Source organism: Prunus avium, chromosome 3 (assembly GCF_965620075.1).
Source record: "Prunus avium chromosome 3, drPruAviu1.hap1.1, whole genome shotgun sequence".
NCBI classification, from domain to species: Eukaryota; Viridiplantae; Streptophyta; class Magnoliopsida; order Rosales; family Rosaceae; genus Prunus; species Prunus avium.
The window spans coordinates 27,015,324-27,030,798 of NC_142286.1; the positions used below are offsets into that span (position 1 = coordinate 27,015,324).

Below are 15,475 nucleotides of genomic sequence, written 5' to 3' on the forward strand. Positions count from 1 at the left end.
CCGAGTTGGGGTTTGCTTGCTCTGTGTTTTTACTTGTATTTCACGAGTGAGAGAGTGAGTCACTGAGAGAAAGAGGGTGGTTGGAATCGGGATTAATGGTGGTTATGTGGAGGTTACTGTTTCAATTTAAAAGGTTGGGACCATGAATATTCATGAGGTTATTGTTTGCTGGGGATAGGGATGTGCAGAGGGTTTCTTTTGTTCTACACCAATGGGCTGCACATTTTAAGTTCGTTCAGAGAGAGAAAGGGAGGGGTTGTGGATGAATTTCCGAATTTACTCTCACTTTTGACAGAAAATTTAACAGAGTTTGACGGAAGGACTATTGGTGCAACATAGCACCTAGTTGAGTGACCCCCGCAACTAATAATTGAATTGGTGGACCAAAGTGTAACTACGGGTATAGTTGAGGGACCATTGCTGCGAATAACCCTTTTTTAAAGGACAATTCAAACTAAAAATGAAAAAAGAAAAAAAAAAAAAAAAGGAAACAAGAAAACACAGTAAAGTCTACAATAGGAGAGCCACATTTTACCCAAGTTACTAAAAGGTTCACATTTTACCGTAGTATGACGTGCACTAGACAAGTAATAATTGGTAGGCCTCAGCGATACAAGTAATAATTAATGGGAAATATATTGTGGTTCTGTCGAGCATCACTTTCATGAGGATCCTGGTGTTGGTTTTGCTAGACCTGGTGGGCTTCCTCCGGTGGTTACTAGTTTTCTAACAAATAATGCAGTTTAGGGTTTCCCAAGCAACATATTGAGTTGTAGTGTAGAACTGTATTCATTTCTAGTGAAGCAAACTATTGTTCTCCCTCTCTCTCTCTCCCAGGCTCCTCCTCCATCATTTTTCGGTAAGTACGTTCAGACCTTGATTGTATCTAATTACTAAATTATCTGTAAGCATATATAGACATATATATAGTAAAGTTGATATAATTAAGAGGGCACTCATAGTCATTAATCCATCTCCGCAACGTTGTGCAGATCGGAATCTAAAGCAACGTTGAAGTCCATATATATGGAGCCGTTAACTAATGGGGAGGTACAGACTGTAACGGAACTACCATCACAGGAAATAGAAGCGCATCATCGAGCACAGGACTTTGAAGAAACAGATGATGATGCTGATAACTTGCGCTTGTACCAGCAGCTGTACAGCTATGCTACTCATGGCAACACAAATGGATTTCACGACATTATTGAAAAGAAGCTTCAGGATCCCAATGCTCGCGTTCAGTTGCTGTCTCGACGGAGCCCCCAGAATAACACGTTTGTTCACATAGCTGTGAGCTCCGGCCATGCCGAACTAGCAGCCGAGATCTTACAACAACACAAGCCCCTTTTGTTAGAGAAAAACTTTGAAGGCGATACCGCGCTCCACATTGCAGCCAAATCCAAGGATATAGATACGACAACAAATACTCTTCTTCGCGAAGCACGAGGAACAATAGACGTTGAAAATAATGGTGATATATTGACATTGCTGAGGATGAAAAATAATGAGGAAAACACTGCCCTGCACGAGGCTCTAATTCGAGGTCACCAATCAGTAGCCAAGTGTTTGATAGAGGCCGATCCTGCCGTTTCACTTTACACTAACAAGGAACAAAAGTCCCCTTTGTATCTGGCCGCTGAACAAGGGCTTGTTGAGATAGTGAAGCTAATAAAAGAAAAAGCAGTTGAGAAGAACACAGAAATTCAAGGCAAGTCCCCGTTGCTTGCTGCAATTATAGGCCGCCAGAAAGAAGGTTCGTACATTGAAAAAATTCTTTTTATTTATTTATAGTAAACATGACTTTTCCCCTTCAAACTAATTATGTCTTATCTACAACCTCTCATTTTATTTTTCTATAAATAAAATACAATTTTTATAACTAAAATCCGATGACCAGGATCCAACTCATCAAGGTACCTAAGCTTTTTTCAGTTGTAAGCAACCTAAGCTTAAAATCTAATTTATTGTACTTTTATAAAATTACAAAAATACCCCTAATTAGTGTTTACCAATATGCACATTAATGGTGCTTCAATTTTGCATAGATTTAGGGATTTTTAAGGTAGTTTTTCCTCTCTTTTTTATAAAAAAAATGAAATATAAGTTGGTACTCTTCGGAATGTTTCCCAATTTGACTACCTGATCATACTGTTTTAAATTTTAAATTAATATTGGCCAGATAATTTTTATATAAAAAATTCCAGGTTTTAATAATTTGTATGGTTTGAAATTAATTTTTTTTCAAATAGAAAGAATGTGTTTATGCTCCCTATAGTTCTTGATCCCTCTGTTTTAGGTTCTCTAAATTACATACATTTTCTAAGTACATTAAAATAAAACAAACTAAGGTAATTAATTCTTAGTAAACTAAAACATATTTATGGATAATTAATTTACCTATACAATCTGGGTAAATTCTTATACCTACAAAATATAGGTAAATTAGTACCCCTTTTTTATATTTATAAATAGCATGCCTATTTTTCATACCATAATAATGTGTCTATTTTTTCATAAATAATGTACCTATTTATTTTATAGAACTAATTTCAATAGTAACGTTTCTATTTTGTTATATAGGAATAATGTACCTATTTTCTATAAATAGCGTGCCTATTATTTCATAAATAATGTACCTTTTTTCTTTATAAATATGTACCTTTTTTTTTTATATAGATAATTTACCATGTATTAGATATGTGGAATATAGGTAAATTATTTTAGAGTTGAAATGGTCAAAATAATTTTTAGGTTATTAAAGATAGCGCACCTAGTTTATAAGTGAAGAGCACCACCCCCAATATATATTTCCCTCAGTGGTGTGATTATTTCCCTCAGTGAAGAGCACCACCACCCACAATAATTTTTATATACATAATTAGAGAATATTGGGTAAAATTTCCCTTCACACGAGCAAGAGGAAGTTTGAACTAATTTTGATTGTAGCTCATTATTCCATTGCTTAAAATTAGGGGATTAAAAAACTGTCACCAATTAAAGAGTAATTTAATGGCATAATTGGTAAATAAATCAAATTACATGGATACATTTTATCCTATATGGAATCTAATTTTAAAATTGGGTTTTATTTAAAGGTTTTATTACTAGAGTTTTTGAATTGCTTAAGCCGATATTAATGTGACTTTTTTTTTTTGGTCACAACGACTAGTAGTGTGATAGATTTTGATAGATATTACAACTTCTTCATAAAAAAAACATTATCATTATAATCATGTTGTTCTAATTTATACTTGATTCATTTACTGACGCCAGAAGTCCTAAAGATAATATCAAACATGGAAGCAAATATTTTGAACTCAAAAGATGAGAAAGGGAGGACTCCACTGCATTGTGCAGCATCAATTGGTTATCTAGAAGGGGTTCGCTTCTTAGGCAGACGTCTCATGGATTCTCATCGAAAGGATCATTGTGGCAACTTTCCGATTCATTGTGCATCAAGCAAAGGTCATGTCGACATTGTTAAAGAGCTGCTTCGACATTGTCCCGATTCAATGGAATTGAGGAACTCAAGTGACCAAAATATACTCCATGTTGCAGCAAGATGTGGCGAGGACAATCTTGTCAAATATTTTCTCAAGAAGGTTGAGTTTCGAATGTTGATAAACCAAAAAGACAACAGAGGAAATACTCCTTTGCACTTGGCAAAGATGTACCATCATCCCAAGGCTGTGGACCTTCTCACTTTCGATAGAAGGACCAACTTAAAGGTCTTGAATGATAGGGGCATGACATCTATTGACATTTCAGAAAGCACTTTGGAAACTAGTGCATCATATCATGGGGTAAGTTTGTGCTATACCTACTTTTATCATATTACTAATGATGATGATTTTTGCTATCATACCCAAGGGACTTCCTTGTTTTATTTAGTGTGTTAAGTACAAGACATCATTTAGTAGTCTAGAAATTGAACAAAGAACTAAAAGGAGAAACAAGTAATTGAGAAAATACTGAAAACACTTGAGTCGGATATAAATAAGCTGCAATGGATGATCTAAAATAAGGATCATCATTTGGCCCGCGATCCACAGGCCAAAGTGGGTAACTCAAGGCTCGATGGGTCAAAGTCCAGCCTAACCCGATAGTTAATTAGGCCCACTCGGCCCGACCCGTTCTAAGGTTGGATAGGACTTGCGCTTAGGATATGAACCCTTCGGCCTTGCTTGACTAGGCTTGCCCATTGCCTTATATTGCCTTATTTTCATCCCCCCATTTGGATTCAATTAAAAATACTAGAAATTCAAATTCCCAACAAATCAAAATATAAAAATCCAGTTTTAGTATAAGATATAGTTTATATCAATATTGATACCTCAATAAGTCAATGTATATAATTTATACTAAAATCTTGTAAAATCGTGTTTAATTATTTAAAATGTAAGGAATATAAACCACCAAAAATATTATTGAAAACATTAGTATTTCAAAAGTTCATTTTTCATACTTAGTCAATATTGAGGTACCAATACTGGTATAAAGTGTATCTTATACTAAAACTGGATTTTCATATTTTGATTTGTTGGGAATTTCATTTTCTACTATTTTTAATTGAATCCAAATAGGGGTACTTCCTTACTTACATTGTAAACTTAAGTGAATTGAGTAATATAAAAATTAATTAATGTAAAAAGACAACACATTTACTTAACAATAAAATTAAGGCAATAGGGCAATATAGGGCAATGGGCGGGCCTACTTAGCCTGGCCCAACCTGGAAAGCCGGCCTAGGCTCGGTCCGATGGGAAGGCCTGGGCCGATCCCTTTGAAGCCTCAGCCCGACTCGAAAAATAAAAAAGCCCGACCCGGACCAATGACAATCCCTGATTTAAAATGTACCATGCATCGTGTTGTGGATCCACTAGAGGTTCGATTGCTCTTGAGCATGGTATGTTATGGTGCGACCTAACTATTTGATAAAAGTCCTCTAAGAGGCTAAGGCAGGGAAGAGACAAACTTTTTTTGTTGTACTTAACAATTTACATTATCAAAACATGAAGAAGGGATCTAAAGTTGATGACCAGTTGGTTTGGTTAGAGAGTAATATTGGTGTCGATGTAGAGCTACATGTCGGCTCTTTTAAACGACTAGTCGACTGTGGCCAAACAGACCGATCGGTGTGCCCAGAGTCTCCAACATGTTGGGCAGAGTTATTACCCGTTTTGATAACGAGGAGGGGCAGAAATATGTAATAAAGAACCCAGTGTATATGTAGTAATGATTGAAGCAGAATCAGGAGCAGGGTATTTGGAATTGTGAGAAGTGACAAGAAGGGTCTCAGGGGTATTAGATATGTGTAAAGTTGTGCCCCCAATCTTCGTGTCAGGCATTGCAACAGAATTTGGTGATACGGGTTGGAGTTTAGATTAACTTTTGCCAAACAAAGTTAATTTTATTTGAAGGAAACATGCATCTAATGCTTAGGAAATGAATTTTAGCAACAACCTATACAACAAAAACATTCTAAATGGCGGATTCATTTTGTTTATACTAGTTGAGCTAAACTTTTTTCATTTTAAACCAAGTATCTTAGCCTAATCTCTTTGAACACAAATAGAAAAAGGAAAAAGGGAATAGATATTTACCCTTGATGACCTTTTCTTGATTTCTCAAGAATGAACACCTTTGTTGGAAATGCCTTTTTGTTTCTCTTGATTTTGACTCCTTCACCCTAAGGCTGAAAGATTGGAGTCCTCTACCTCACCACACCAAATGCTCCTAGAGATGAAGAGAAGGCAATCAAGAAGTATGGATGCTAGTCTACTTCTTGATTGGACCAATTTTTTGTTTATGGAAAATGAGATACAAAGATGATCACTCATCAACCAAAGTAGGAAACCAAAAACCCTAGTTAGGTTTTCTCCAACACTTGGCTTATATAGGACAACACAAAAGGCAATTGGGTGGGTATTTGGGGCTCCATTTGGTCCATGGGTCATGTCATCTTATGCCACTTATCCCTTGGGCCCAATAGCCTTTTGGGCTATTTTGTCCATTTCCTTTTAAGTCATATTTAAAAGCCCAATCCAATATTTATATATGTCAATATTAATTTCATAATTAATCTTTTAATTATAATTTAACTATTAAATTATAATTATAGTCTTACTTAATTGACCCGGTCAAACTATTTGACTTTGGTAAATTGCTCCAGTCAACATGTTGACTTTGACATTTGATTATCAACCATTGACTTGTGTCTCCTCATTTGTACCTCTAATCACATTCTTTGGGTGTGCAGATCTGTAGGTTCTCTTTAGCAAGGTAATGGGTTGACTTAACTCCTCAAAGATGATATACAAATTAAATTCCACAATTTAATTCTTCTTATTAATAAAGGTTAATTGAAACCTTTTAGGACATCCACAAACTATGGTTGTTGCCTAGCAGCAAGTCACAGTTATTCGAGCTAAATGAGACGTTGTGAAAGAACCTATTCAAATTGGAATGACTGTGCAATTGAATCCTTCTCTTATGTCAATACTCCGTATTCACATTATTAGATTTGAAGACCGTGCAATTGAATCCTTCTCTTATCTTTGTTTCATGGAATCTGATTGTCAATATCCTAATGTGAATCATTCCTTTTATATGATTATCTTGGTAAGATTTGAAGACTTCTTCTTGCAAGTCTTATCCACTACTCTGTGCAAAGATTTGACCAATCATATCTTGGAGCATTCTCTCTCCTTTACTGAGAGTAGAGATTCCTTGTTGTACATTCATTTGCTTCCATGACTCTATTGAGAATCCTGATGAGCACCTTTAAGCTATGCCTAATTCAGCATGACCGTATAGTGCCCTCATAGATTAACAACATAACCACAAAACATCTATGATGCCTCATGTCTAAGGATTAGTTTGCATCATTGCAATTTATGAGTTCTAACTTGACATGTGAGTAAAGACTTCCATGTTGTAACTCATGTGTTGGATCGCATTCAGTGTACTTGTTCTTCTACAAGCACCTACACACATATCGATGTCTCTCCATACTTAATGACTTGAGACCTTGCCATTCCTTACATATAGAGACGATACTATGTGTACTGGTCTTTGCGGAATATTAACGCGCAATCAATATTCCTATGACCAGGAACATATTCAAGATTTAGGGATGATGAGAAGTCTCCATGTATGCAATCTCATTACATAGCTCTCATATCCACTTGTGTATTCCTTGGACTATGGTTGTTCTACATATTGAAAAATAATTTAGGATGATTTAATGTACTATAAAACAACTTTTCTTGCCCATTGACAACATAATATGTCTTTTATCAAAGATGTCCTTAACTCTAACTATTACATAATTAGTTGGCTTTAAGGGCATAATTCTAACATTATTGTCATACATTATTTAATTAATTATTTTTTCTTATTATTTATTAATTAATAATATTGTCAGACCACATAAGCAGTTAATGGCAAAAGTGACTCGATAAATTAAAACCCTAAACCCTGAACCTTAATTAAACAAAAAAAATAAAAAAAATGAACATCCCTCATCTTCTTCCCCCAACCCTAGCACCCCACCATCTCCTCACCGCCACCCACCCCCACCCTACCCTCTCATGACCGTCACCTACCTCCACCCCCACCCTCTTGACGCCGCCGCCAACACCTTCCTCTCTCTCTCTCTCTCTCTCTCTCTCTCTCTCTCTCTTCGAAACCCAAGTAGGGTTTTGTCATCGTTGAATTTGACATCCTTATGGACGTCAAGTTCAAACTACAACTTCATTTCCAACCCCCAATCTCCCAACATCCGCATGTCCTACACTCTCTCAGGCTTTTTCCTCCGCTATCTCCTCACCTTTCCACCACACTTCCTCATCTTGCCTCTCGTTCAAGCTCTCTCTTCCCTTGATGACGATGACCCCATGCAACAAGTCATGCATCTCACATCAACGGGAACCATGTCGGGTTGGATCTGAACTCCATGACGATCTGATTGGCCCATCATCGCCGAAATCCCTTCTCTCCATCTTGCTTTCTCCTTCTATGCCTCCGAATTCGCCGACCCAATCAACACCACCAACACCCCAAAATGGTATCACATGAAAATTGGTGGTGGGTGGTGGCCGGAGATGATGGTCAGTGGGTGGCAGCGAAGGATGGCAGCGATGACTGGTGTCGGTGGTGGAAGAGGGTGTTGGTGGGTGGCGGTTGGTGTCGGCGGTGGGTGGGGGTTTATAGTGGTGCCTTAAAAAAAGGAAAAGGATAAAAAAGTAAATGTTAGTCATTCCTATAGCACATGGGCTTACTCATTGACCTTTAACAAAAAAAAAAAAAAAAAAAATTTAAACTCATTCACCTAGCCCAAAACAAACATATAGGCTATTTACCATATACTAATTATGAATTTTTTTTTTTTTAATCACTATACACTAGTTTTTCTTAGAATTAATACATTTGAGACTCCAAATTCGAGACAACTACAATTTTAATTTTATTCACCTTTATTATTTTTTTTGAGTTGGGATTAATTTTTGATGCTACACGGGATCATTGGTGGATCCACAGAGGCACAAGGAGACTTGCTGGAAACTTCTTTGTAGATGCTGGAATTAGCCCCTCTGCTAGTGCCCTCAAATTGTTCTACTAAATGCCTCAAAGAGGTTGTTTTGTTTGCTGCTGTGTGAGACCCTCAATATTTATCTTAAATTGTTGCACTCGATCTTACAAACATGTAGGAGAAAACAGTTCATCAATCGGAGCTCCAGAACCAAAGTTATAAATTGTTTATACCATATCTGACCAAGCAACTAGAAGCAGATCTAAGCAAGGCAAAGAGTCCCACATTGGAATATAACAAGATGTATAGACTCCCCCTCACCTATAAGAAGAGACCACTCTCCACTTAGGAAGGGATCCCCTCTAGGCTGGGCTTTATATTCAGTCATGGGCTTCTCCCTTTCTCTCTTTATATTTGGGCCCAGCCCCTTGTACAAATGTAAATACACATTGCTATAATAATGAGAATATACTTCTCCGTGTACGTAGCCCATTCATTAAGGGTGAACCACGTATATCTTGTTTTCTGTATATTTATCGCTTGCCCAAATCTTCACACACTTGCTGAAGGTCCTCACCTTCACCCATCATTCATCATACCCTATCACTAAGTTGGGCACAAAAGTGCTGAACCATTTTTGTGCGTCAACATAAATTATAGAAGTTTTTTAAGAATTGATGTTGTAGAGGAAGTTCGAAGAAGAAGAAAGACTCGACGTCAATTTTGATTCCTTTTTTAAATAGTCCAATAGCAAGCTGTCACATGTCAATTTTTATTTGGACTAACATAAAAAATTCATTAAAAACTCATATGTGCACCGAAAAATTCACCAAAAATTACCCTGAACTTGTAATCCCATGTACTTTTATATTGTGACCTCCAAACCACATGTGCTAGCTTTTGGTTAGATTAATTGGTATTAATTTTGGTTAGATTAATTAGTATTGACTTTCGTTAGATTAATTATGTAATTGACATGGATTTTGTTCATATATATTTGATATGAATTTTGGTAAACTAATTGTGTCCATAATTTTGTTCATATTAATTGATATACCATATAGACTATAATCAATTAGTAATAGACGTAAAACTCTGATTTGTTTTAATTTTAAATGACATTAATATTGTTTAAATTCTTAGGGCATTTTCTTGTCTAAATTATTTTTTGATTTTTAGTGTTTTAAATATTGCACTTCCCTTGAAAAATTCATGAATCCACCACTGCATGCAATTCGTATGCCTTGGTTTCAAGCAACAAAGTTTTCAATATATTAATGGTACCACTTGTGCAGATCATACCTGCTGTAAAAGAAGAAGAAAATGGCGTGATCCAGTTATATTCCTCAGAACAAAATCCAAGAGACTCCAGCAGCCTACCTGAACTTGATCAAATTTTGGTTGAGCCAGGCCCAGGTATGGAAAAAAAAAGAACTACTGCCGCTGCTGGTCAGATTCAGAACAAAGCAGTAGCGATAGCTTGGTGGCTGGTAAACAGACTGGTAAATTGCTTGGAATACCCAAGAACTTGGTTGGAAGATACACGTGGCATGCTGATGGTTGTTGCAACCATGATATCAACCACAACTTTCGAAGCTGCAGTTAACCCACCCGGTGGTGTTTGGCAAGAAAATAATACAAATAGTAGCGCTGGAGGTACTACTTATTGCACCCATGATAAGATATGCTCTGCTGGAACTTCAGTGGCAGGCAGCGTCTTCCCAGAAATCTTCCTTGAATTCGTAACATACAATACCGTCTCGTTTATTGCTTCTCTCAGTGTCACCCTTTTGCTTGTTGGCGGATTTCCCCTCCGGAATCGCGTAATTATGTGGCTTTTATCAATGGCCATGTGTGTCACTCTCACTTCTGTGGCACTCACTTATATACATGCTCTCATCTTAGTGTTCCCTGATACTGAAATTTACAAATCATATGAAAAGATATCCCGGATATCCATTGTGGTTTGGGCTACATTGCTTGGGATCATAGCTGCAATCCACACCATTCGTCTTATCATTTGGTTGGCGAGGAAGTTGTGGGGCAGGTTCAAGCGTAAGATCCCAAAAAGTCTCAGGAACGTGATTGATAGTTTGGTGGATAGTTCGAGAGCACGTCACCGTGGCAAAAAATTCTGAGGAGAATACGGCTGTCGTTTCCTTGTGTGTTGGAGCAACTAAACCGGATTGCTAAAGTAAACCATCTATTTAACGATGAAGAATGTGTTTAAGGAGAACCAGCAGGTCGTGTTTGCCTAGTGAGCTAGCCAATGTTTGCCTTAATTTATTTCTGTTAGAATTTGGATGCTATGTAATAAATAAAGATTCTGCGGAGCTGTTGTTGTTTATTAATCTGAAATCTATTTTTATTTCCTCCATGTATATATATACACACAAAGAGCCTCTATTGAGGAATCCCTCAAATTATTTGAGGGATACCCTTGTAGGGCTCACTCCGCATTGTATTTCACTAATCCAAACCGTCTATGTTGTAGATACTCATTCAAAGATCATTTCTACCAAAAATCACTTGAATCCGATATCGTTTGACCACTCAATTGTGTTATTGAAATTTTAGTACTTTGTTGAAGCACGGTGTTCATTGATTTTGTATGATACAATTGGATGACGAAACGGTCTCCGAATTGTCTAATTTTTTGTAAGGATGATCTATGAATGCAGACTTAAAAAATAGATGGTTTGGATCGTTGGAAAAAAAAAATTCATAAGGTACCCTAAAGGGAACTATATATATATCTATAAAGCTCGGTGAAAATTGTTTGAAGAGAAGTGCTCAGACTTTTGATAACTGATAGAAGATATATGAAACTCTTCATAGGCTTTGCATGCATAACTGATGCAAAGTATATATTAATAATTATAGTCTTTGGCTAATAGTAAAGAGAGAGGTTAAGCTGACGTGTGGTTAGTTAGTGACGCGTCAAGGCTGTGATATTAATCATGTGTATTAGTTATGTTAGTTGTTGTAATAATCACGTGGGTTATTCTTCTGTCAAAGGTTTTGTAGTTGCTTTGTAGCTAAGCAAAGCTTGAACTATTACTATAATAAAAGACTGACTGTACTGACCCCTAATTATGAAAAATTAAAATATTTTGTTTTAGGGAGGTTCACATCTAAACCCTTTATTAGAGACTAATAACTTATAAAAATATGGCACTGGGTTCGTGGTCGGAGGTAGTTGGGTCTGGTCGGGTTGTACGAAATCTTTACTTTTTTTTTCTTTTTTTCTTTTGGTAATCTACAAATTAGTTGAAAGATCCATTGAACTCAATAGAGAATAATTCAAATTTTCAGAAACCCTATCAAATCATAGGCAAAGAGAAAATAATAAAAAATAAGAGAAAGATTAACAAAATTAATTAAGTGAGTCAACCCAATTGAAACTTGATAATTTGGCAAAATAATATGTATACTAAATTTTTAGAAAATTGATCTAAAACATGAAAAAAAATGTTGATCTCCAATCAATCTGTCATAGAGGGATCAATACAGAAAGAATAGTACAATGACAAAGATGATTCCCAATCAGCAAAGAAGACTTTTGAATTTTTTTTGGACGAAAAGAAGACTTTTGAATAGAGAAACTGGAAAGTAATTTTTGAAATGAAAACAAACTTTCTTAAACAAAAAGTCTTCCCAATCAAACTTTAATTGTTTCAAAATCAGAATTCTAAACAAATTATGGTTTGAAAACAATTCTAAATTTAGCACAAACATGATGCGTGATTGAAGGAAGATATTACCTCAAAAGTTGTTTATTGAAACATGTGCCTTCAAATCAGATCTTGGAATTTGAGACAATTGCCATTGCTATTCTATCACAACAAGTTTACCATCTATGCTAATCTATCTAGGGTCTAGGGAATGCCAATCACATAATCATATACTAACAACTCTTTAATAGGATATGGAATTCATGTGAAATCCCTAACGTGATCGCTCTTGGCTATATGATTCAATATGAGCACAATTAGAATACTCTTTCTTAATTGAGCTTTGACTCCAGCCGGAGATTCCTGAATCATATCTCAAAAAATTGTCTCCCTCTTACTGGAAGTCGAGATTCCTTGTTGTACACTCACTTGCCTTTATGGACTTGTCGAAGATCTCGATGTTACCTTGAGTCGAGCTCAAGGATGAGCTCAACCTTTTCATATAATCAAAGACTGACTACGCATACATAAGGCAACCATGGTGTCTCAAGTCTAAGTATTAACCTTGCGTTATTGCAACCTATGAAATCTTGTTTGACATGTAAGTAAAACTTCTACACGAGATTTATAGTTTGATCGCGTTCAGTGAACTCATTCTCTAACAAGCACCTACGCACTTATATGAATGTACATATACAAATGACTCGAGAATAGCCATCCTCCTAGTTGAACAAATATAGTGCGTACTGGTCTTTGCATTTTGTCAATGGCCAGTTGAGCAATCCTATGATTGGGAACATTTCAGGAGTGAATTTTAGGGAAAGGTTTCTCCGCATCTAACATCTGTGTCGTTACCTGAGTCAACATGTTTGCCCTTAAGTGTTAACCTAAATGGTTGGTTCAATCGAAGTTTCCATGAAATATTTCAGCTAATGATTTGCTTTCAGTGCATACTTCTAACAATCTCCTACTGCACTTAAATTCAATCAGCTTCTTATTCAATAACCATCTATCCTAGGTGTTTGTCGAATTGAAGTCGATGCCTAGTACTGCTATGTCATGTCATAGGCATATCTAGGGGTGGGCATTGGAACCGCAAAATCGTAAAACCGAACCAAACCAATCCGAAAAAAACCATATTGACCGGAAAAGTCAAAAACTGAAACAAATCCAAACTGAACCAGTTCAAATCGGTTCCAGTTCCTGTTTTCTATCCTAAGGAACCGATCCAATAAAATTAATTTTTATATATATTTATATATTTTATATTTTATATATAGTTTTAACATGTTTTTTATTGGTTGTCTAAAAAGCAAAAGATAAACAACAAAGAATACAAAAAAGAGGAAACGGGAGAGAAGAGAAAAGCAAATGAAAAAAAAATAAAGAATACAAAAAAGAGGAGAGAGAACATTGGTACAATCAATTCTATACTATTTTAATGCCCAACTTGAAAACCGTTGAGCAGAGAGACGTGATTGAAAAGCAAGTTGGGTGGGAATTTATGGTGTTGATGTCTTGGGCAGAGAAAAGAGAACGGCTCTTTTTTATTTTTTTATGAAATCTTTCAGACTTTTTGTTTTGTTTATCCCTCTCATTTCTCTCTCTTCTCTAAGTATTCTCTCACTTTTCTCTGATTTTTTCTTTCTTTCCTCTTCTTCTTTCTCTCATTCTTTCTTTCCTCTCTTCTTGCTCACCGATTCTTTCTTCCTCTCTTCTTGCTCCGATTCTTTCTTTTATCTCCTCTCATCTCATTTATTCTTTCTTTCCTCTATTCTTTCTCATTGATTATTTCTTCCTCTCTTTCTATTATTTTCTTCATTTTTTGTTTCTTTATTTTATTTCTTACTAGATCTTTATTTCTTCTTCTCTTTTCTCCTCTCCTCTTTGTCTGATATCTCTTTTTGTTTCTGACTCTCCTTTGGTGCATCGATTGGATCTGTTTGCTAGATAGTTTTTTTGGTATCTTGTAAGATTCAGATATGGTTTTCTTGCATGGATTTGGTGATTCACATTGCTTTGTGTAAAACTGTCAGTTAGGCTAAAGAGCCGGTTCAAAGCATGAAAAACCGGAACCGAACCGGACCTAAACTGGATCAAATTGGTCCAATTTTCTTTGACATTTTCGTTAAAATTCGAACCGAACTAGATCGGTGAACAGTATCGGTTTTGGTTCCATTTTTGCCTGAGAACCGGTCCAACCCGGACCGTGCCCAGGCCAAGGCATATCTAAGAGTCACACTATTGTCTAAAACATGTGATTCTTCTAATCACCAGTTTATCTTAGTGTTTGTTTGGAGCTTTGATGGCATATTATTGTTGAAAAAATTTCTGATGGAAATTACTTTTCTCATCGAAACATACATTCTCAGTTTCCAATTCAGCAATGTAAACATTATTTACAAACTCCTGCTGAAACAACATACTTATACATTGTTTTAGGAAATACGTATTTAATGTCCAAGCATATGCCCTAACACATCATATGTGTTTGAGAAAATACAAAATTCACTTTAGACAAGATGACTTCACAATCTCCCCTTTGGAATCAGTGTCTAAGCACATATCCAATGCACATTAGCTGAATTACTTTCATAATGTCAGTTTGGAGTTTGTTATTCCTTGGAACTGACATATAATGATAAACGGAACCGTGCTTAACTGTAACTTCAGACACTTTCTGTCCAAAGTGGAACTTTAGCATCAGACACAATTCTGCCCAAAATGATGTATTGTAGCATTGGGCACTGTAGCATCAATCACTTTTGTTCGAAGTGATAGTTGACCATGCGCTGGTCAGTGTTCGTGACTGGCTTCTTTCCGAAGGGCCTGGGCCGTGGAGGCATCAATTAGGCCATTTTAGACGTTGAAATAGCTCTTGGTGGTTGGGCCTTAGTTAATTAACCACAAAATTCGCCCATTAACTATAGAAATTATACTGTGTTAATTTTGGTCCGAACATTTGCCCCCTAATTTAATCAGTTTGGCCAAAACCAGTTAAATTAAAAGCCACGTCCTTCTAAGTTTTGCTTCGCAACTGGCCACATGTTGGTAGTTACTTGCATGACAACTTTCCTGGGTATTGAATGTACGTGCCATGCCTTGGAATTTTTAATTGTTTCTTTACTTTCAAATGGCTAAAGGCAACTCTTCTTCTTCTACCCTTTCTACATTCAGTAGAAAAATCAAAAAATCTAAACCTAAAATCATCAACAATTCCGTTTTCTTCGGCGCTCTGCTTCCTTCATTCCTTAAACAAAACCCT

The 15,475-nt window shown here is 36.2% G+C and overlaps 1 protein-coding gene across 1 annotated transcript; it reads left to right on the top strand.

Moving 5' to 3' along the window:
* Window positions 1-580: 580 nt before the first annotated feature.
* On the top strand, window positions 581-10,986 carry LOC110757861 (protein ACCELERATED CELL DEATH 6-like). The gene is made up of 4 exons (XM_021959599.2): window positions 581-859; window positions 993-1,756; window positions 3,277-3,806; window positions 9,832-10,986. The coding sequence occupies exons 2-4, from the start codon at window positions 1,027-1,029 to the stop codon at window positions 10,672-10,674; spliced, it is 2,103 nt and encodes a 700-aa protein (XP_021815291.2). The 5' UTR covers window positions 581-859; window positions 993-1,026; the 3' UTR covers window positions 10,675-10,986.
* The last annotated feature ends 4,489 nt before the right edge of the window (window positions 10,987-15,475 follow it).